This window comes from Vicia villosa, linkage group LG1 (assembly GCF_029867415.1).
Source record: "Vicia villosa cultivar HV-30 ecotype Madison, WI linkage group LG1, Vvil1.0, whole genome shotgun sequence".
In the NCBI taxonomy this organism is placed as follows: domain Eukaryota; kingdom Viridiplantae; phylum Streptophyta; class Magnoliopsida; order Fabales; family Fabaceae; genus Vicia; species Vicia villosa.
The window spans coordinates 128593666-128616787 of record NC_081180.1 but is presented as its reverse complement, the minus strand read 5'-3'; the positions used below and the strand labels follow the sequence as shown (position 1 = coordinate 128616787).

General features: G+C 34.3%; 3 protein-coding genes across 4 annotated transcripts; 2 read left to right on the top strand and 1 right to left on the bottom strand.

Annotated features, from left to right (window-relative positions):
- The first annotated feature begins 1544 nt into the window (after positions 1 to 1544).
- On the top strand, positions 1545 to 6382 carry LOC131616675 (uncharacterized). The gene is made up of 11 exons (XM_058888080.1): positions 1545 to 1881; positions 2081 to 2139; positions 2227 to 2282; positions 2741 to 2807; positions 2911 to 2950; positions 3552 to 3656; positions 3759 to 3790; positions 3939 to 3999; positions 4286 to 4377; positions 4467 to 4679; positions 6011 to 6382. The coding sequence occupies exons 2-11, from the start codon at positions 2098 to 2100 to the stop codon at positions 6164 to 6166; spliced, it is 864 nt and encodes a 287-aa protein (XP_058744063.1). The 5' UTR covers positions 1545 to 1881; positions 2081 to 2097; the 3' UTR covers positions 6167 to 6382.
- Positions 6383 to 12813: 6431 nt separating this feature from the next.
- On the top strand, positions 12814 to 19031 carry LOC131644174 (uncharacterized). 2 transcript variants are annotated; one of them, XM_058914598.1, is made up of 2 exons: positions 12814 to 14720; positions 17803 to 18184. In XM_058914598.1, the coding sequence occupies exons 1-2, from the start codon at positions 13164 to 13166 to the stop codon at positions 17866 to 17868; spliced, it is 1623 nt and encodes a 540-aa protein (XP_058770581.1). In that variant the 5' UTR covers positions 12814 to 13163; the 3' UTR covers positions 17869 to 18184. The 2 variants fall into 2 exon arrangements, with proteins under 2 accessions (XP_058770581.1, XP_058770582.1); XM_058914599.1 differs by lacking the exon at positions 17803 to 18184 and adding an exon at positions 18239 to 19031 and having other exon boundaries at positions 13123 to 14720.
- Positions 19032 to 19127: 96 nt separating this feature from the next.
- LOC131644173 (uncharacterized) lies at positions 19128 to 22689 on the bottom strand. Its single transcript, XM_058914597.1, has 8 exons — positions 22108 to 22689; positions 21397 to 21770; positions 21037 to 21286; positions 20765 to 20930; positions 20562 to 20664; positions 20327 to 20455; positions 19741 to 19956; positions 19128 to 19547 (listed from the first exon to the last, which is right to left on the bottom strand). Exons 1-8 carry the CDS (start codon positions 22331 to 22333, stop codon positions 19266 to 19268), a joined length of 1746 nt encoding a protein of 581 aa, XP_058770580.1. The 5' UTR covers positions 22334 to 22689; the 3' UTR covers positions 19128 to 19265.
- Positions 22690 to 23122: the final 433 nt, after the last annotated feature.

Here is a 23122-nt window from a genome sequence, read left to right as displayed (position 1 = left end):
CTTCGCAAATCCTGTGTAAACTTGCGAATCAATCACATTTCTGGATGTTGAGGATGAAATGCGCCCAGAACTCATGCTTTCTTGTGCAATTTTGAAGTCAATTTGTAACAAGATTGAGTTACAGGATTTTAGGTTAGAGGATTTGGGATTTTTTGAAAATTGCAGTAAGAACCCAAATTATAATAGAGATGATGAACAGTGATTGATCCATCTCATGTGCCATGTCATCAAATGTTAACACCGTTTGAAGCATTTTAACGGAAAAGACCAACGTGCATACTTTTTGGTAACGTATGGGACCACTTTGAAACTTTTAAAAGGTAAAGGACCAAATTGGACTCTAGTGTATAGGTAGAGGACCAAATTGAATATTAAGCCTTTATATTTTTATTTTAAATACGTAAAAATATGAATAAGAATGCAAAAGTTTCACAAATGTTTTGTTGATCAATCAAAAAGTAAATCGATTTAACCAATGAAATATTGGTTTGAATCTTAATTGTATCATTTTTTGGAGTAAAAGAAAAATTTATCATTTAAAAAAATTATTTTAAAATAATTCTCTTTTAATAGATGAAAGAAAATGCCACTACAATAGAGAAGAGAAAAAACTACATCATTTGAATCTTAATTGTATTATTTTGTGAAGTTATTTTAAAATTAAAGAGGAAAAAAATGTGACAAAAATAGAGAAAGAAAAAAAATGTGTCTTATTCTCCCTTAATTTTTATCAATGTTGTATAAGTTTTGTTGAGCGTATTCTATGTTCCGGGCCTAGTATCCGTTGTACTCAATATTAATGTTAATATAATTTGTTTATAAAAAAAAATTAGTGTAAACGGTAAAATCAAGTTTAAGAGGTGCAAAGCCAAAATTCTAGGGGTGCAAATATTAAAAAAAAAAAAGGAGAAGAATAGTATAACAATTTAAAATTGAGGGTGCAGTTGCACCCCTAGCCTTACTTGGCTCCGTCCATGCATGCAGGTAAGAGCTCGAGTACGGAGATTTTTTCAAATCGTGAATATGAAGACGGATACTATAGTACACTGTCTAAATCCTACTCATTATCATCCCTAATCTCGTCTCTACTACATCGTAAACTCTAATCCACCACGACATATCAAAATTCATCCTTTCTGATCGAATTCAATTCTAATGCGGAACAAATTGCAACAACAAATATTCTAATATACTCAAGATTTTTATTTTATTTTATTTATCGCATTAGAGCTTACAAATATATATTTTTAAATATTTTTAACATACAAATATATTTTTATCTAAAATTTTGTAGAAAACATATAATTTAAAAAACATATAAAATATGAAAATAATTTATTATTGTTATCTAAAAAATATATAAATTAACTACTTAATAAGAATTGTAAAATACCTAAATAAATTAAATTCTATTGATTAATAATAAATTTCATTATACAAAATAGTAGTAGTACTAAATAATAGTACTACAGTACAAGATACTTCTATATTGTATTTTCACGGAAAAAAAAAAAAGATAGAAAGCAAGGTCGATTTTCACTTTCCGCTGCTTAGGTTGAAGTTGAACTGATTATAAATACTGGAGCAATTGCTACTCAGCGGATTCTGTTGCACGTACTCGTAGCCACTTCATAACCGTCTTCCAAAAACCCAAGAAAACCACCGAATCAATAATATTAAAGAGTGCTTGTTAAGGGTAATTTAGTAATCTAATCACTTTACAAGGTTTTATTAAAAAAAAAAAGAGTAAAAACCCTGCGAGTTCTGAATTCTGAAGTATACCATCGCAGCCGTCTCTCACGTTAAGCCTCAACCAAAACCTCTCTCCGGCGTCTTTCCACCGCAATCGCTCGATTTCCGATCATCACGCGGAGGTTTCCGGTAAATTCAGTTTTCCATTCCTTTTCACTTCGCCGGTTAACAACATCATAACATGCTCTGCTTTCAATAATTAACATTGCATTGAAGATTGAACTATGCATTGCGCGACGTTCACAACATTGTTTTGTTTGTTCATTATATTGCAAATTCATTGACCTAATATCTAATTTAGAATTCGTTTTTTTGGTTTTAATTTAAGATCGGCATTGGATTATAATGGATTCAAATTTTGATTCAAAGCCTCCAGCAAGAAGAAAGGTTTGATTTGATTTCATTATGTTTGATATTTTTTATTTCTTTCAATTTTCTTTTAGTGAATTACATGAGTTTTTTTTTTTTTTGCAGGTTAAATATGCACCAAAAGCTCCACCTAAAAGAGTGCCAAAGAAAGAAGTTAAAAGGTATGTATCAATCTGTTTGATAATAGTTTTCTGTTAGTGTTATTGATTGCGGATATTAGAACATAGCGGTTTGTTCAGATTCCGCTAATCGGCTTTGCTTTAGGTTTTAAATATCGGTCGCGGTGCGATTTCGGTCGGTACATGTGTTGCGATGCTGAATACGGTCGTCGCGGTGTAAATTAACTACAATTTATTCTTTAACATAAAAACTGATACTAACGGTATTGGTACTTTCCGATATTGTTTTGTCGCGGCCATTTTCTTGGTCGCGGATCCTTTTTTAAAACCTTGGTGTCACTATTGCTTCAATTTGAACACATTTTATACCAAATACTGGATCCCGGAACAATAGTAATTCGTTCAACTTCCGCTACACGATAGTGTTGTAGGCCTATAATGCTTCTATTAAACAGCACTGGCTTAATATGATGGTCCTGTTATTTGTTCTGCTTCTGCAGTGAAGTTATTGAGGAGGATAATAAATCATCAGCAGCGGAGGCTAAGGAACTCCTTCGGCGTTTCCAAGTATATGTTGTTTCAATTTGATTGATAATCTCTTGTTCAAGTTTTCTCTGACTTCAATTTAATTTTGTTATCCTGAAATTTTATTTATTATATATTTTTGTAGGAAAATGAAAGGAAGGCAAGGATGAAGGTTGAGACAAAAGGTATAGTATCTTGGTACTACTCTGGGATTAAAACTGCGATGAATAACTTTATGTGACTCTTAAATTGGAGCCATTGATTTTCCGTTTCCATCATCTTGAATTTATTCGAAAACAAATCCTACTTCTCTTATAAATCTCAAATAATGAAAGTACTTAGAGATGCTTCAACCATTACACAAAGTAATGAAATTGAATTTACTGATAAATAACCATCTTTAAAATGACCATTTAGCTTGTATCCAGTTTGCTCAATCACGATGAGTAATTGAGGAACATTTACTCTTAATATGTTTCAAATCATGCGAAATAACTTGATAATGAAAACAGCCTCTCTTTTTGTTAATTGTTTCAGATTTTACATTTTAAGCGAACACATGGTACTTGTTTTTTGTAAAGCAAACATTTACTATCCTAAATGCTTGTGCCCTTCCTATGAATGCTTGATTAATAAAAAATAAAGATGAAATTTGACAATTTGAATGCTTGACGTCTAGTCTGAGATCTCATGATGATGTTGGAAATGATGCCCTTTTCACTAAAGCAGGAGTGGAATCAATCTTGTAGCTTTCTAAAATTGCTTCGCCCATTTTATGATTTGCAGTGTCAGCTTCACAAATTGCTTTTGGTTCTGGAGGCCAATCAAGTTATCACAAACCATATGGTGTTGGGAGCAAGACGAATGGCACTGAAAGTTCAGCATTTGTTGGTATGTCTTGACCAAAGGCATTTTCATTTTATAAATTGCCACAAAATCTTTGCTGCATGATACTTCCTTTATTAACCATATTATGTCGATGTTGAACCACAGATGCAAACGGGAAAGAATACAAAGAACCATGGGTAAGTATACTGAGTGAAATAAATATGCTGTTTTATTTGTTTTCTGTTTCCATTTGTTTCCCGTGTGAATGTAATTATTATGTAACTGCAAGTGTAATTGTTCATGCTTGTTCCATCCTAAAATACTGGCTGTTGGATGTTGCTACAGGACCTGTACAGTGATTATCCAATATCTCTTCCCTTGAGGAAACCATATTCAGGCAACCCAGGTAAATTCCGGGAATCATCTTTGATTATAAAGCAAAAAAGGAAAGAAAATTAGTGTAGTAAATTAGATGGAATTTCAATTTCACAAGAGTTGAGCAATACAAATTATTCAATTTGGTAATAGATTTGCTTTGCAATTTTACATGATTATGATATTTTAGATTTACCATTACATTTATATGTTATCAATCTTCCATTGGAGTTAGTTAGGTTGAAAATAAAATACACTTTGTTGTTATGCTATGTTGCTAAGTCAAGTGGCTTTAACTTCACATATTGTTTTGATAGAATATCTTGATAAGGAGGAATTCGGGGAGGCTGCAGAAACCAGAACTTATGATGAAAACACGGCAAATTCAGCAGCGGAGCTTGGCCTTTTGGTAATTAACCCAAAATTCAGGAAATAAAATTTATTAAGTTCAACTTATTTTAAATTATTATAATAGTGTTTTGAGCAAAATGTTGGCAGGAGGAAAACCCAGAGACAAGATCAATCTTCATGAAATTACCACCAGTTTTTCCGATGATTAAAAAACCAGATCCAGATGTTAAGGTAAACTCTAAACGTCCTGGAGGTCGGAAGCTCTTCAAGTTGGATGAAATGCCACCTGGTCTAATTGGCAAAATGGTTGTGTACAAGAGTGGTAAAGTTAAGCTGAAGATTGGAAACACCCTTTATGATGTAAGTACTGCATTCATAAGATAAATTACAAGATGCATATCTAGCAGCATTTTCTCAGTTCTTATTTTTAATATACTGAATAATCAACACAATGAAATGTCTTACCCGGAGCTATGTTTTATGGAGAAAATGAGCGCATTAACAAAGAAAGTTGTTCTCAACCAATACTTGAATACAGAACACAATGAAAACAAGGTGACAATTTTGAAATTAAAAGTTAAAACATGAAATGGAAATAAGAAATGTTCTATGAAGTAGGAGTATAGATTTTGACACAGACATCTTACACCCGCACATACACACTGTCACGAACACGGACACGTTAGTGTAAAAATTTTAAAATTTTAAGACACTGGAACTGGTTCATATATATTTGTTTGTTATATTAATAAAATCTGAAAATTATTTATGAAGTAACTAAAACGAGAATTAAACGATATATGTGCATTTTAATTGAGCAATTTGCTTATTACAAAAAAATTATTAAAAAGGCTAAAATTGATATGATTAAATTTAATGTCCTAATTCTTTCATTGATCATCAATGTTTCTACATATCTTATTCTCTGTAGAAGTGTCTAAGGTGTGTTAAAACAAGGAAAGGAAATGAGTTTTTTTTTTTTGAGATACTTGTTTGAGTAGTCAGACATGTCTCGTATGAGGGTCAAACACCGATGCGGGTTGGACACGGGGACAAGTTTAATTTCAGAGATGTTCGTGCATCACAAAAGATGTTTTCTCAAATAAAAATTTTCTAAAATTAAGTAATCGTCACAAGTTTTCAAATGAAAGAATGTGAAATGTCTAGAGCTCAGAATTCTAAAGATAATCTACTCCCAAAATCTCATAGAATAATACATAAGGGAGCTGGCTCTCTAATTAGTAATTATACTAATCATAGAGGTCAATTTTTATCTAAAAACAGTTGAATTAGTAGTACTGGAAATAATTGATATATAAACGGAAATAAAACATAAAAATGGATGTCAGTCAACAATAATAATTGACTTGAGATCAATAATGAGGGATGATGCAATATACAAGTGGAATCAATGGATAAGGTATTTTTGCGGATGTTATTTTTGTTTATGCATACAATAACAACAATTAAGTCTTATGTCACTAAGTGAAGGGGTCAGCTATATGGATTAACCTCTACCATAATGTTTGTTTTATCTAAGACCATTTTTCTATTCAATTTATGAATTTTGAAATTTTTCTTAATAGTTTTTTTATGTATTTTTCTACCTCCGGTTGTTAATTCATAGCTTGACTATAATATGTTGCTATTTGTTTAAGCTAAATTTGTGTTATTTATTGAAATGGTTGCAGGTTTCATCGGGTATGAATTGTATATTTAGTCAAGAGTTGGTTGCAATGAATGCTGCTGAAAAGCATTGTAGCTCAATTGGGGAGATCAGCAAGCTTGCTACTGTAACCCCCGACGTTGATGCTGCACTTGATTGTCTTAGTGATTTAGATTTATAATAGTTTTCTTTACATTCATGAAAAATTTTGAAGTTAGATATCTTGAACAATAAATCAGGAAGGAAGCTAAATCGAAATAAGTCTTATGTTTTTTATTTTATTAAACAAGTACTAGGATGACGATTTTTCAATGAGGAAAGATAATAGCCATGTCAACTCACAAACCGCTGTCTTCTTGGGACAACTTCATGGAACATTGAAGTTAATTTATTATGACTAGTCTCATCGCAAATTTATAGTGTTTATGCTTCTTGCTCCGGTAGGCTAGTGTGGTATTGATAGAATTAGACTTTGATCTAATTCATTCCTATAAAATCGACTCGTAAAATGAGGGTCGTAAAATGAGGGTGTTGTTTTATATAAACTATTTTTAGACTTTAATTAATGTGGGATTTCGTTTTTTTTTCAATACATCCCCTCACGTCTAATATTATTGGACTTGCATTGATATAAACGGTAGATGGTTAGAATTATCGATATGTAAGACTTGGTCATCCTTTCGGAGGATGTAAGATGCCACTTATATCATGAAGAATATTTTTGGTATCAACAAAATTTCTTGTAGTTCATTTGAAATTTCTGATACGTTACAAATATTTTGGAAAATTTCAAAGTTTATTATTATATCAAAAATTTAGTTCATTTGAAATTTTTGGAAATTTTCAAAAAAATTTGAACTACTGGTAATTTCAGAATTTCCGGTAAGGTTTACCATTTTTGGTATGAACGTGAAATTTTCAATATTCTACTTATTATTTTCAAAGAATTTTCACTATGCTATCCAAGTTTTCAGTATCGTCCAAGATTTTTGAAATTTGTTGTTTGAAAACGTGAATTTGTTAAAATGGTGGAAAATTTGAGTAGAGTTATAATAGTCTTTTCATTGTATAAGGGGTGCCAAATATAATTTAGGGGGTGACATCTTGAATCCTCTTTCTCTTGCGTCTAACATTATTGGACTTGATGCGCATATAAGTGATAGGTGACCCGAATCGCTAGGCTTGTGATATCGTGATAAAATTAGAGTTCGACCTAATTCATCCTTACAAAACTGACTTATAAGACTCTATAAATCATATGTGGATTCTATCTTTAACCAATGTGTGACTTGAGTTTTTTTCTCCAATAGTTATAACCAAATCTCGTATGATAAGAGCGTCCCTTATGCACAAGTGTTTATAATTGTAACTTTTGAATGAAATATTTGAGTATGTCCAAATAGTATGAGGACTGATATAAATCGACTTGATAAAGAACAAATGTCTTACGTCTTAACATGCTTGTTTGGTGGATTGAGTATTTGTAGGGATGACTACATTACGTGGCTCCCAACGTTTCAATGTGAACAATAAAGTCTTATTCATTACTAGATTAGTCTTACTAGCCATGTTGCGCAATGATGTAAGCTACATGTGAGTAGGGGTGTTCAAAATCAAACTGGTCCAGTAGAAAATTGTTAACTCAACCAAACCAAATCGAAATCGCAAAAAATTCATTTGGTTCGGATATGTTTGGCCCATTTTTCGGCAAAACTGCGCAGTTCGGTTCGGTTTGCAGCTTGTATTTTACAAACCAAACCAAACTACATTATGTTACAATCCAAACTTCATTTAACTCACATCAAACTAAAACCCAAACTTATTACGCCTTAACTTTACGATTACAAATGATTTTCTCTTCCTCGCACATTAGGTTTCAGTTTAAATCTTCTCAATTCTTTCCTAACGGTATCGTGCCTTCTTCTCATCTTCTTTGTCATGTACATCTCGCCTCTTCTTCTCTAGTATCTCATCTCTTATGTTCTTTCTTTTTTATTATTTTTATTCTACTATTCTCTCTTCCAATTATGTTTTAATGCACATCTTTTTCTCTAATCTCGCATCTCTTCTGCAATTTCCTTTTCATCTTCTCCAATGCTTTTTTTGTTTTATTATAATATTTTTTTATATTGTTTTATGATACTATTTTACATTTTTTATTCCACTTTTCTCTAATTTTATTTTTGTATATTAAATAGAAAATTGTTATCCAAATATAATGAATTTTGGACACCAATATCGATGCGAGAACACCACATGTATACGCTTAATGACCTGTTGAGCTTCCTCTAGGTCGGAACTAATAATGGTTGGTTGTCAATCTATATTCTGATAAGTTACTTTCAAGTGGACCGGCGATGTCAATGCGTCTAGGCTTGCCAAGAAGGATCTTCCCAAGATATCTCTGAAAACACTTTTGCATGAGACTACACAGAAGTGGATGATTACCATTCTTTCATGCACTCCTCTTCTTATTGTCTGTTCCAGATCCATCATTTCTTTAGGGCGAGTCATCGAATTGTTGAAAGCTAACAAATTTCCCTCACTATACCAATTTAGACTTGCTTCCAGGATATATTATAACACCAATGTGGTCGCGTAGAGGATGTTGCACGAGCTTCTGTCATCCACAAGGAATCATATCAGATTTTGATCATTGAAGTGAATGCCAAAATCAAATGTAGATCAAAATTCAGAATTCCATTGATATTTTCACGATCTAGAAAACCTAACTCTAATCATTCTTCGCTTGGTTGACCGCCAGTGTCTGTTGTAAGTAGGAAGCAATATGGCAAATGATAGGTGTTGGAGGATGCACCCTCACGGAACTCATCAATCGATGATAGCTAGTGAGTAATTAATTCAGGAGATGGAATATAGATCTCAGACATGATTACTAGATTTAGCGCTTCTGGTAGAGATATAGTTTCAGATCAAGATTGATCTGGTAGTGGAATCTCGCGAGAATTAAAATCCGTTTCTTATAGACAACACCATAGATGCAAATGATGAATTGGAAGTCTTGAAGTAATGATGGTTCTGATCTCCGATACGGTGGTACGAGATGGATTTACATGGTTAGCACTCTGACACCCAAGTCAATTCAAGATCAAGATGAGTATGGTAAAAAGTAGAGATAAGAGAATGTACCTTGCTTTCTGTGTGACATGATTTTTATACCTTGGATTAAATGGAATGGATTTGAGATAAATTGGATTTTATCTATTTTGACCTTGGCCGATCTAATATATATATATATATATATATATATATATATATATATATATATTCTTTTGTGGTCCTCGGTGTCATACTCCAAAATTTGACCCAAATATCCCACTTCATTTATCATTCTCATATCTCATCTAGAAATCATTCATCATCACTTAGCCCAAATATACAAAAAATGTGTTTGCTTGTTTCACAAGATAGGTGATTGATCAAGAAAGGTCAAGCAAATCAGGATTTTGTGGCTCACAGAGGAGACTCAAGCTTCTCATATGATCAAGTGATTCCCATCATCCATATTCAATCTCAAGGATGCTTCAAATCAAGATCAACAACTTCCAAGTTCATCTGGTACATCAATTAGAGTTTTGACCTAATTATTTGAGGAAGTTGACTTTTGGTCAAAGCATAGTTTTATGGCTCAAATCATGATTCAAGTCTCTCAAATGCTCCATTATATTCCACTCATATCATCCATTTGGCTAGAAGAACTTGATTTAATTGGTGTTTGAAAGAGTACAATTCAATTGGAAAAAGTCAACTGTCCAAGATTAACTTTGACTTTTGGGAAATTTGGTCAACCATGGACTTTTGAAGATCAAAATCATGAATATGTGATTATTGAAGTCATTTGATCAAGATTAATCAAGAAAATCAATCAAAGATTCAAAAGTCAAAGTTAGGGTTTTGACTTTTTAAAGAAAAAATAACATGTTAATTGTTAAATGCTTAACTTTGAAAGCTCATAACTTCTTCAATAAGCAATCATTTTTTATACTCCAAAGGCTGAATTTAAGAGAAATTTATATTCTACAACTTTGTCCTTGTGGAGGAACTTCCAAAAAGTGAAAGGATTTTAAGTTATGAAGCCATGAAATTGATGTCATATTTTCCAACACTTAGAGAAATTTTCAAGGCAGATTTGTTCTTAAAAAGTAAATAATTTTGAGGCCATTTTCAATCTAGATCCCTTGTGAATTTGAGAAAACACCAAACACCAAAGTTGTAGAGGATGTTCAGGGCTTTCCAAAAAGTACTAGAACTCACCCATAACATACTCGAACTAGGAGATTCGAAGAGATGAAGTTAGGGTCTCAAACTTGAATTTTAGGCAATTTCCATGTTCAACCAAGTTGCAAATCTCAAACCATTCCTCTACTAATCAGTTTGCAGACCTACATTACCCTAAAATCTTGACATAATATGATCTTCACACCATTAATTGAAGCATTATCCAAGTGGTTAAGGGTTTGTCCATCAAAACATTTCATTTTTACACTAAAGGCACCATTGCCATTCTTGAAAAGTCACTTTAATCAGAAAACATTATGCATTGAGCCCATGCTTGGTTGCTTATGATCACAAAACATTTTATAACCAACAAGCAACCATCTACAAACCTGCAAGCCACCCCACAAGCATGCTTGAACATCCTAGAACCATGATTTTCAAGTTAACTTCACCATCAAGCCAACTAAGTCCACTTGAGCTTGGAAACTCCAAATGGATAATTCCTTCACTCACAAGTCAGAATTTATGCCTATAAATAGAGGTCCTTGCCTCTGAAATCAAACACACAAAAGTCTCCAAAGTCACTACCTCACACAAAGCTCCATTTTCACCACTTTGCACAAACTTGCAATTTTTGAATTTTCTTTAAGTTTCTTGCAAACAAATCACTCAATCACCTTACATATACCATATAGAAGATGTAGACATCTCAATACACCCAAAGTTTTCTCTCAAGTATCCATAACCCCAAAAAAACTCCATTTTTAACTTCAAAAATCCAAAATTTCAAAACTCTCAATTTCTTCAAGTTCTCTTCAATAGTTTCATTCATACACCATCCACACATTATATCAAAGTTTTTGTACGCATTAGTTATGATCTCAAACACCACATTCACTTTATCGAAGTGTCACTTTTTTCCACTTGTAAATGGACTTGTTTGGAACAATCCATAAAGTTTCAAGACAATTTGAGCATTGCAACACGTTTCTGGAACATCAAGGAAGTTAATAGGATCAATTCCACCCCCTAAGAGCGCTTGAATCCGTATTCACCATCTCCACTTACAAGGTGAGTTTTCTCAATTTCAAATACATCATTATGAGAGTTCTCGATTCTATTATGTTTGTCATGATGTAAGGAATAATAGTCCTCACTCACTTGCCATTTATCATTGTTATATATCATTTAATTTAATTTTGAAGTTTTAGGCTTCTTACTTTAATTCAACAAATTTGAATGATAGAGTGAAAAAAAATACTAACTACATATTCAAAAAAGTTAATTTTGAAGTTTTAGGCTTCTTCGTTTAATTCAAAAAATTTGAATGATAGAGTGAAAAAAAATACTAACTACATATTCAATTTCCTTGCGGAAAAACAAGCAATTTGCTTTTTTACATTTTTTTTAATTTGGTGCAAAAATGAAGAAACACATTTTTGATAATGGGGGAAGTATGTTGGGGAAGAAAAAGATGTTACAGTAAAATAAAGGGGCTATCCGCTTGGAATTTTGTATGGTTTTAATATTTGAATTCGTTTATTTAAATATTTTATTCATTGGATCCATGTTATGAATGCACGGATGCGTTTGTCCCATCAGAGAGAGCTTTGTCATTGGATCCATGTTATTGCTAAATTACGTTAGATCGAAAGTTAATATGGTCATTTTTCAGTCTACGAGGGATCTCATAGGCCTTCTTCTAGCGAAAAAGATACTTGAAGGCAGTTCCGCATTTCATGTTCTGCTTGTCTTCTCGTACCTTGGGCCTCTTAACGCCATTTGATGTTTGCCTGGCGGTTTAGTATCAATTGTTGTTTAAAATTCGACGCTGGATCATCGCCGAATTTCAAGGGTTGTGGATCTTAATGGTAATGACCAAATAAGATGAAGTAAAATCAGAATATCCAACATATCTTCTCTTTGTGATGCGTTTGCTTACTATCTTCTTCTCTTTGCTCCGATAGAGATCTGACTTTGGATTTAAGATGATCTATTTGTGGCATTTATAGAAATTAGAAGTCAATTCCCACAGACGCCGCCACTTTTCAAAAGAGGACCAAAATGAGGATGTATTGGCCGTAAATAGTCTTGAACTAGTAGTGTTGATTTCTTATACGAAAGCATGAGATAAATCTACAAAGTTAACACTCCAACGCCCGAATCAATTTAGAATTCAAGAAGAGTGTAATAAAAAGTAAAGATTAGAATAATATATCTTCGATCTCATGTGTGATGACTTTTATACGTTAGATCGTTGGAATAAATTGAAATTGAATTAGACTTTAATTGATCTAGATTATCTTTAAATCACTCTAACAAAAACTTAATTTTACAAAATCAGTTGATTAAATACTAATTTCCTTTACTACTAATAACATCAATTTATCAAAAATCAATTTCCTTTACTACTACATAACCAAATATACACGTGGAACCAAAAGCGTGATTCAATTCAACACATTAGTAATCAATTTTGGTTATTAAAGTTAGATCGGATATTTAAATTATTATACTCATACTAAGAAACCAGATCAAATATTTAATTTAATTAAATAATAATATAAATTTGAACGATCCCAACTTTTCATTGAGGTTGAAATGCAAAAGAGTAAATAAATAAATGCACCAAATCCAATTCCGACTGACGAGACGACGACGCCATTTCTGACCCCTCTGTCACTCCGCCTGATTCCTTCATGTGCTTCTCACTTCTTCTCTTCTCTCACCACTCATTCCCTCTCTCTCAGATCCAATCTCCCTCAATTCACCCCTAAACTAAACCACACACCCCCATTTCCTTTCATTTTCACGTACTTTCTTTCCCCCTCAAATCACCGAAACTTCCACTCCCCTACATTACTCCACAACCTTATCTAACTACTCTATAAACACCAAATGCACTAACCACAATTCAGATTCATTTAATTTCACTTCAAATGGAAGATATATCAAAATACGCTCACAGTCCTGTCCACGTCGCAGTTTTATCCTCCGACCACGCTTCCCTCCGCCGTCTCGTTTCCGTCGTCCCTAATCTCCCAAAACCCGGCGAAGTAACCACCGAGTCCCAATCTCTCGCCGCCGAGATTCAAGCCGATAAAGTCTCGTCCGTCATAGATCGCCGCGATGTTCCCGGTCGGGAAACCCCTCTCCACCTTGCCGTACGTCTTAGGGATCCAATCTCCGCCGAGATTCTAATGTCCGCCGGTGCCGATTGGAGTCTGCAGAACGAACAAGGCTGGAGTGCTTTACAAGAAGCGGTGTGTAATAGAGAGGAATCGATTGCTCTTGTTATCGCGCGTCATTATCAGCCTCTTGCTTGGGCGAAATGGTGCCGTAGATTGCCGAGAATTATCGCTTCTGCTTCGAGGATTCGTGATTTTTATATGGAGATTTCTTTTCATTTTGAGAGTTCTGTTATTCCGTTTATAGGGAGGATTGCGCCTTCTGATACTTACCGGATTTGGAAACGCGGTTCGAATCTTCGTGCTGATATGACTTTGGCTGGTTTCGATGGGTTTCGAATTCAACGTGCTGATCAGAGTTTTTTGTTTCTTGGTGAGGGTTATGCTTCGGAGGATGGTAGTGTTAATCTTCCATGTGGTTCTTTGCTTGCTCTTTCTCATAAGGAGAAGGAGGTTACCAATGCTTTGGAGGGAGCTGGTGCTCAGCCTACGGATGCGGAAGTTGCTCGGGAGGTTTCGATGATGTTTCAGACGAATATGTATCGGCCGGGAATTGATGTTACTCAGGCGGAGCTTGTTCCGAATTTGAATTGGAGGCGTCAAGAGAAGACGGAGATTGTTGGAGATTGGAAGGCTAGGGTTTATGATATGCTCAATGTTATGGTTAGTGTGAAATCGAGGCGGGTTCCTGGTGCTTTGAATGATGAAGAGGCTTTTGCTAATGGAGAGGGGTATGATGATGTGTTGACTGCGGAGGAGAGAATACAATTGGATTCCGCTTTAAGGATGGGGAACTCTGATGGTGTTTGCCAGGACGAGGAACCTGGAGGAGGAGAAGGATTTGATGGTCGCGAAAATGTATATGATAATTCTGAAGTCAATGGTGTGGTTAAAGGGAAGAAGGGCTGGTTTGGATGGAACAAGAAAAGCTTGAAGAATGGTGGTGATGAACATGAGGATTCAAAGAAGTTTTCAGTGTTGGGCCAAGAAGGTAGCAACCAGAGATCAAGTGATCAGCAAAATCTACAGCCTGACTTTCAGAATGAGGATCATGGAGATAAGAACTCGAAGAGGGGAAAGGATCAAAACCAGAAAAAGAAAAAGAAGAAAGGAGCAAGTAAGGAGTCTAAGAGTGAGAGTGAGTTCAAAAGGGGTGTAAGACCTGTCCTGTGGCTGACACAAGACTTCCCTTTGAAAATAGATGAGCTTCTACCCTTACTTGATATCTTAGCAAACAAGGTGAAGGCTATTAGGAGGCTCAGAGAACTTTTGACAACTAAACTTCCTCAAGGAACCTTTCCCGTCAAGGTAACCCTAATACTATCATAAACATTATTGCTTCATTTTTTATATTTTCTGATAATGCTAGTTAGCTGTGATTCTGTTCATATATTTGTTACGTACGCTTAGACTAGATATGTTAGGATCCTTTCTTTTGAGTAAAAAAATTTCCCAGAATAGAACAATGTTGAGTAATCTAAAGAATGAAGATTGCGAAAGAGATACTAGAATTCTTTATTTTACAGCAATAGGAAAAGAAAAGTACATAATATTCTCAAAGGAGCACTCTCCTTTCACACTTGATTAACCAGTCACAAAACTCAATTATTTAAAGCTATCCCCCCCTCTACCACTTCAGGGCTATTTAAAGAATTGCTAGAAATAACCACAATAACAACAGAACTTAACAACCACCTAACAAACTAATCTCCCTAACAACTCTAAACTACTTAGATTATCCTTTATTCTATATCCTGACAAGATACAATTCTATTACTCCCTCCGTCCCACAATGAGTGACCCAGCACACCATTTCACACAGATTAAGAAAAGTGTAAAAAAGTAAGATAGATAATATTGTTTTTACTATAATATCCTTATTTTGTATTGGAAATGGTGAACTTTTTAATAATTAGAGGGTAGAATTGGAAAAAGTGTGTTGGAAATTGAAATTGGTCATTCATTTTGGGACACCATTTTATTCCAAATGGGTCACTCATTGTGGGACGGAGGGAGTATTTCCCTGTCTGTGCCAAGGGTAGTGAGACGATTTTCCATCATATTACCAATGTCCATTATTCTAGTTATCAGATGATTTTCCATCAATTAAGGCTCTGTTTGCTTTAAGAAAATGTTATTTGTTTCCGTTATCGGTTTTCATGTCTAATTACCAAATTGTATTTGTACATAAAACTGAGGAGAAACAGTTTTTTTCTATAAGTTTATAACTAATTTCTGTACAAAACTACTAATATTTGAAAACAGAGAACGTAATGAGAATAATGTGACACTTTTATAATTAAGGGGAAAACAGGAAATGAATAGAATAAATGTTTTCTCAAACCGAAGAGGCTAGGGTTCCTCAATAAAGCAGCGACATTACAGCAGACCCCTCTATATATTTTTTACATCAACTCAGTCCCATGATAATGCAAATAAATTTAGTCTCAGTCATGCAAAATGTCATCAAACTAGTCCCTAATTCAAGGCTCCTCTGCTACATCCATTTTATGTCATTCTGACAAACAAGAACTGATTTTGGTGATATTCTGCATAACTGAATTGATAACAAAAATTTCCAAGAACTTATAAGTAATAAGTGATAACACTTGTACTTTACGAGGATGAAAAATGTTGAGTAATCTAAAGAATGAAGATTGCGAAAGAGATACTAGAATTCTTTATTTTACAGCAATAGGAAAAGAAAAGTACATAATATTCTCAAAGGAGCACTCTCCTTTCACACTTGATTAACCAGTCACAAAACTCAATTATTCAATGCTCTCTCCCATTATCCCCCTCTACCACTTCAGGGCTATTTAAGGAATTTCTAAAAATAACCACATAATAACAGAACTTAACAACCACCTAACAAACTAATCAACTGACTAATTTCCCTAACAACTCTTAACTACTTAGATTATCCTTTGTTCTATATCCTAACAAGATACATGTCTATTATCCCCGTCTGTGCCAAGGGTAGTGAGTTTATGAATAAACATATACTTTTATGCTCCACATATTACCAATGTCCATTATTCTGGTTATCAGATGAATTTTCCAAAAGGGTCTGTTTGCTTTCAGAAAATGTTATTTGTTTCTGTTATCTGTTTTTCATGCTTAATTACCAAATTGTCTTATTGTACATAAAACTAAGGAGAAAAAGTTCTTTTCTATGACTAATTTCTGTACAAAACTAATAATACTTGAAAGCAGAGAACATAATGAAAATATGCGACGTTTTTGTAATTATAAGAGAAAAACAGGAAATGAATAGAATAAATGTTTTCTCAAACCGAACAGGCCAGGATTCCTCAATTAAGCAGCGATATTACAATTTACAGCAGACCCCTCTATATTTTTTACACCAACTCAGTCCCGTGATAATGCAAATCAATTTAGTCTCAGTCATGCAAGATGTCATCAAACTAGTCCCTAAATCAAGGCTCCTCTGCTACATTCATTTTATGTCATTTTGACAAACAAGAACTGATTTTGGTGGCATTCTGCATAACTGAATTGATAACAAAAATTTCTAAGAACTTATAAGTAATAAGTGATAACACTTGTACTTTATGAGGATGAAAATAGGTGATTATTCTTTATGTTTTTTTGTTAAAACGGTTGCAGTTTGTCTAGCCATTCTTCCCCACCTCCTTGAAAGTTTTTTATTTCTTATTGTTGGGTTGGGGGTTATCTACATTTATTTGATAGTGGATGAGTGATAGATACTTTCTCTATTGTCACATGTGCAAACAATTTTGTTTGAATCCGTGTGTTTTCTTCTAGAAGAATCCACATGATTGTTTTAGTTAATGCATGTTTCCCTATTATTTGTTTCCGAAAATTCTCATTGAGGATTTATTATAAATTATTGTAATCTCTTTATAAGCAGTCATTGAGGGGTGGCTTAAATATAACAACATTGCCCTACTTTTTCTGCAAATTTCTTTGATTTCCACCGGTCTAGTTCCAAATATTGATCGTTTTCTATGGGGAGATACTATTATCATTCTAAATTCAAATATGTGACTCGAGCTTCTTGGCATCAATAGTTAAGATATTTAAGGTTCTTAGTTTTTTTCTTCCTTGGAATCTCTGTCCTAATTGAACATTTGCATTGAGATGTGTTAAAAGAATGAGAAGTTTCTGAAGTCCCTGGCTTATATCCGGATTCATTCGGCTGACACATGGAGTTGCCCTTCTGTAGTTTAAATTATTAAAGTAACAATTAATGCAAAAACAGCTAATTGAAAAGCAATAGTCATAGTCATGTTTATAATCCTCTAATTTACCAACAAAAGAACTATGCCATTTGATCCCCCAACCCCTTTTGACCCCTTAAAAAAATAAATCAAAAACACATTGTAGCTTTTCATCATCTGTGCAGAACAATATATTGCAAAGCAAATTCCATATGTTGCCCAAACATCGTAAAAATGTAGTGGAGGTATGAAACTCTAGCACTGCAAGAGTAAAGTCAACGTGGCGTACTAAATCTAATGGACATCAATACACGTGGCAAAACTTCAGAAGTATAATTCTTCTACTTGCATTATGGAAAGGATGCTACAATCTGCTGGTTTATCCTTTTTGAACATTTAAGAATTAAGAGACACTTTTAAACAAGTCAGATGTATATAGGATATATTTTCATATGGCTGTTAGTCTTTCTTTTCTTGTATGACATTGTATTGTATAATCAAATTAATATTTCATAGTGTTACTAATCTATTTCCGTCCATTTTTTTATAAAACGTGCTAAATCAGTGTTTGTCTGTTGCAACATCATTTCTCATGCCTCTGGTTATCCTACTGCTGTGCAGGTAGCTATTCCTATAGTCCCTACTATAAGAGTTATTATCACTTTTACAAAATTTGAGGAACATCAGACATCAGAGGAATTTTCAACACCACCCACTAGCCCAGTCTACTTCCAGGATCCTAAATCCAAGGAATCTGAAGGGTCGACATCCTGGATTTCGTGGATGAAAGGAAATCGTGGCGTGTTATCTAGTGACTCTGATAGTCATAGTCACAGTCACAGTCACAGATATAAGGATGGAGTAGACCCTTTCATTATTCCTTCAGACTACAAATGGGTGGATGCAAGTGAGAGGAAGCGTCGTATGAAGGCAAAAAGAGCCAAAAGTAAGAAAAATAAGAAGCAGACAGCCTCTAAAGGAGGAGATGGAGCTCAACAGGGGAGTGATGAGGTGGGTGAATTGAATCAATAGTGTGGGATATCTGCATGGCTACTTTTTATAATTGCCGCCAGAGAGAAAGTGTAAAGACAGTATTTTTGCACAGCTGACTATACTTTTCACATTGGATGAACTTGCCACAAATTTACTGGGAACTTTACGCCTCTATATTTTTCGCCTGTTTGTTAGATCGAATCATAAAGAGAGCTGTCATCATCTGAAAATTGCTGTATTGTAATATGAAGTGAAAATGAAGCAGGAGTATTCCCTTCAATTAGTTGCACTTGGTTTCATTCTAATTTTCGTTAAGATACCACTATTTGTATCTTCATCTATTTCTGTTTATTGATCTTGCATTTTTGTGAGTAGGACCTCGGTCTGTATTCATTGTTCATTGATCAAGTTTTGGCTATTTTTTGAACTGACATAGTAAATTTTGTTGACTTCTGTAATTCTTTTCATTTTGATAGTTTGAATCTGCTTTGTTGCCTTTTCTTTTCATCATGGTGGATTATTGAATTTTCTTGACATTTTATATATCTTCCGAGTCCAAGACAGAACAGAGAGGAACATCGCAAAAATTACAAGACTTGTGGAGAAAACAATTAATCATATTGTCATATTTACAAATGATCAATTATACAAGACATTACCAAAATCTATCCTTGTTGACACTCAAGTATCCAGCCATTACCTTACCCCCTGTATTTCTCATTCCATCTATAAGGAAGGACCAAGTAGAACCCAATGCCCCAACAAAAAAATCTGAATCAGCAGCCATTAAGAAATTAACTAGTGGATAATTAGTGCCGGTCTCTCTACCCAGTCTGGCTTCATAATCTGCCATTGACATATTAGCCCTAGCCTGGCGTCCTACCTTTGTATAGTAAAAGTTCCAATGTGAATACTCTCTGGTTTTGACAATCACTTGCTGAACCAAATCAAGAGTAGAATTTGTATTAGACTCTATAACAAACTAGTAATTAGTGCCATTGTTAAACGATTCAGACTATCAAAGCAAGATCAGACAAATGGATTGTTCTTGGTTCGATAGTCCAAATTGTTTAACTGCACCACGCAGAATTCCTTGACCGATGGAATTCAGATAGATAGATAACTAGTACCTGCATCTCGGTAGAAAGCCAAATGCTATTAAGATTTGGAAAGTGACTCCGAATTTGATCAGCAAGCTGCATGTATTCTTCGAATTCAACAACCTTCATTTCGCCTGCTTTGTCTCCCATCCTTACATGCATGCTTAGAAGAGGCCTAGGGACCCAAGGCTTGTGATTGGACCATACATATTCATCAATTTCAGACTTTGGTCTGTCACTGCTTTCCTGAGACAAAGGAGTAAAGGGAAGTATATACACTTCATGAATACTAACTCAAGACCAATGTCTACCTAATATGTAAAACTTCAGTTGTGTTTATCAAACAATCAAAATAACTATCCTCAGGGATTGGTCTATTGGTGAAAGCTTGAGTTCTGAAAGTGTGCTCTTTCCAAAATCTCAGGTTGGAATTCCGCTAGGTGCTAACAATTATGGTCCCCGCAAGTGAACATTGATCCCCTTGAATTAGATTGTTTTTCTTAAAGGATAATTTTCAAGCACTTTGTATCATGATGAAAAGCAAGGTTAAATATAATATACATTTAACTCTTGATACTCATTATAAGAAAAAGAATGCAAAAAATTTAACAACCACCTTGGACCAGTCTGCATCAAGACTTTGAAGAGCCATTTTTGCAGCTAATTTTCCGAAGGCGGCGTGACGGGCCTCATTCATTAAATTGCATGTGTATTCAGTTGGAAACCTCATGAAGTAGCGTACAGCCTGAAAACAATATTTATAATAGCAAGATTATGGGAAGTTTGAATTGATTTATTTGAGTTTATCTATTGAAATAGACACATATTCTTGTTGCATGCCAAACAAGTACCTGTGCTCTCCACCACCTTCTATCCATTTTTCTATGAGAAATCAACAAACTCCCATTTATATAAGTTGTAGGTTGCAAATAAATCCATGGAAGTCCCCACTTCCTGAAGTATATATTAGCATTGGAAGAACAAAACAACTGTAAGTACATTCAGAATCTCAGCATGGAAGCAATCATCATAAATGCAGTTCTGAGAGATTTACCTAGGAGTTGGTCCATTCCATATATGCTTTGTTGTATAATTTTCTTTTGTGGTCACAACTCCTTTGCTCCGCGCCTCTTCACTTTTCATAAGTTCAAATGCACGCTGACGGCAATCAAGGGATGTTTCCAGAAAGAAGTAACAACTCCAACTAGACCGAGAAGACCCTGCACGTGAAAGAGTTCGCCTTTTAATATCATCACATTCATACTGTTTTTTACTTTTCCAACATTATTCATAATATATGATGAGGATTCTCAGAAAATCATATACCTTTGCAACCATCATGATCGGCTCGGTTGTAATGGTTGGCAACTAGGACTCTTCCTTCATTGATTGCAATACCAAGAAGTCCACTCATTGAAGCAATCTGAGCTCCAATGCCAAATCCAGGCAATCTTTCCCAATCAGCAACAAGGAACTTCACATTCGGGTCGTTACAGTTTAAAGGATGTTGATGGATCCATATGTCGCGCTGCACTTTTCTAGTCAAGGGATAGTTGTCTTCATCAGATCCTTCAATCTGCAAAAAAAAAAAAAGGTTCCGATGAACAATGTAAGAGTCCTTTTATGTTCTAAGGAAATTCATATTATTCCTTAAACTAATGCATGATTGTTAGTTGAAAATCGCACCCACGGTGGATAAGCTCCTTTAGATACGGCCTCATCATGCTTTGGATTTTGTATGTGCTCATTTGGAACAACAGGCAAATTCTGCAAAAACCCCTTCCAACTAGTCCATAACGGAAACGTCTCATTTTCTACACGCTCGTCAAAATTGCGATATAGTTGCGTTTTCAACTTGCAGTTTTCCAAATGTGGAGCATTAGGCAAACTAGACCATAAGTCCCAATTGTCCTCATTTTTAGATTCATTCAACACTGCACTCCAAACTGAATAAAGCGACGAGATTCTTTCATCGTTGTCTCTCTCTCTAGCGCTCTTCAAATCCAACAATCTCTTTGTTTCCTTAACCTTAACATTGCAGTTGGCTCCTGTAACCATGTCTGAGAAAACAAACAAATCATGTAAGAAGCTTATAATGTTCAAAAGTTGCTTCATACACAAGCATTAACTCCTTCTCATCAAGTTAAGCTTCATGGTTAAAATTCATTGAATACACCAAACTTTGATTAAAACAAAAATGAGCAGGACTCATAACCTCTCCTGACACTTTGAAAAAAGGCGTATCTGTGTCCGTGTTATTGTGATTACGTTCAATTTACTCATTTTTTTTTCAAATTATTATGAATTTTGAGGTATCAGTGTCGTGTCCGGTGTGTTTGCGCTTCAAGAAAAGAGAAAAAACAAGGATAAAAATAAGAAATGGTTGAAAATACTTACTGATATTGTTGTGAGAAGTAGAATTATCATCCATTGACATAGATGAAAACAAAATGGGGCCAAAATGAAAGGTACCAAAAGAAGTCAAAGCAGCTAAGAAGAGAGAAGTTAAGCAAACTCCAGACAGAAATCCAACAACACAAATTTGACAAGAAAATGAATTTCCCATTTGTAGTGCTCTTTGAGAAACCACTCTCTCAATAGATTTCTGATTCAATGCCTCCATTTTTCACTTTCTCTTTTCTTAACAATTCTCAAACTTGTCAATTCTCAAACCAAACCACACACTTGTGTTGAACTGTGGCAACTACTCCAATGATGAACAAACTTCAAAAATCACACAATTATTTGCACTTGGAAAACTGTTTAGAGAAGAAAGGTAGGTATGAGTTGTATGACTTTGATAACTGGTTATGTAGTTAGAAAGTTGAAAAGAAAAGCATCATAAGAGAACACAAAAACAAACACATGCAGAGAAAAGAACAAAAGTTTCAATCGGTGAAGAAGATAAGAATATGATACAATACAATACAATACAACAGCTTTATGAGAAAGAAAGCCTTTGGAACAGAAACACATATTTTTTTCATATATAATAATAACATGTGTGTGTGTGTGAGAGAGGTGTGAAATATTATTATCATTATTATAGTATAATAATAAATTACAATATCTTGCTTATAAGATATCAATGAGACACATAACAAAACACAAGACAAAGACATGAACATTAAATGTAAATAAATATGTGAGTTTTGTATCAGAATAAGATAGGTCTTTAATTTTGGTCCTTGAAATAAAATGATTGATTATTTGGAAAGGGTAAAAAGATAGGAAAATTGGACTTACCAAATCAATAAAAGAGGGAAAGTGATGGGAGAGGGTGAAGGATATTTGTGCATAGGAAGTAGAAACAAGACAAAACCAAACCAATTGGAAACATCCATGCAGATGCAGTGCTTCAAAGTTGTAACCTTCAAGTGTATTGTAGAGGGATGGTGGGTCCAAATGGAGA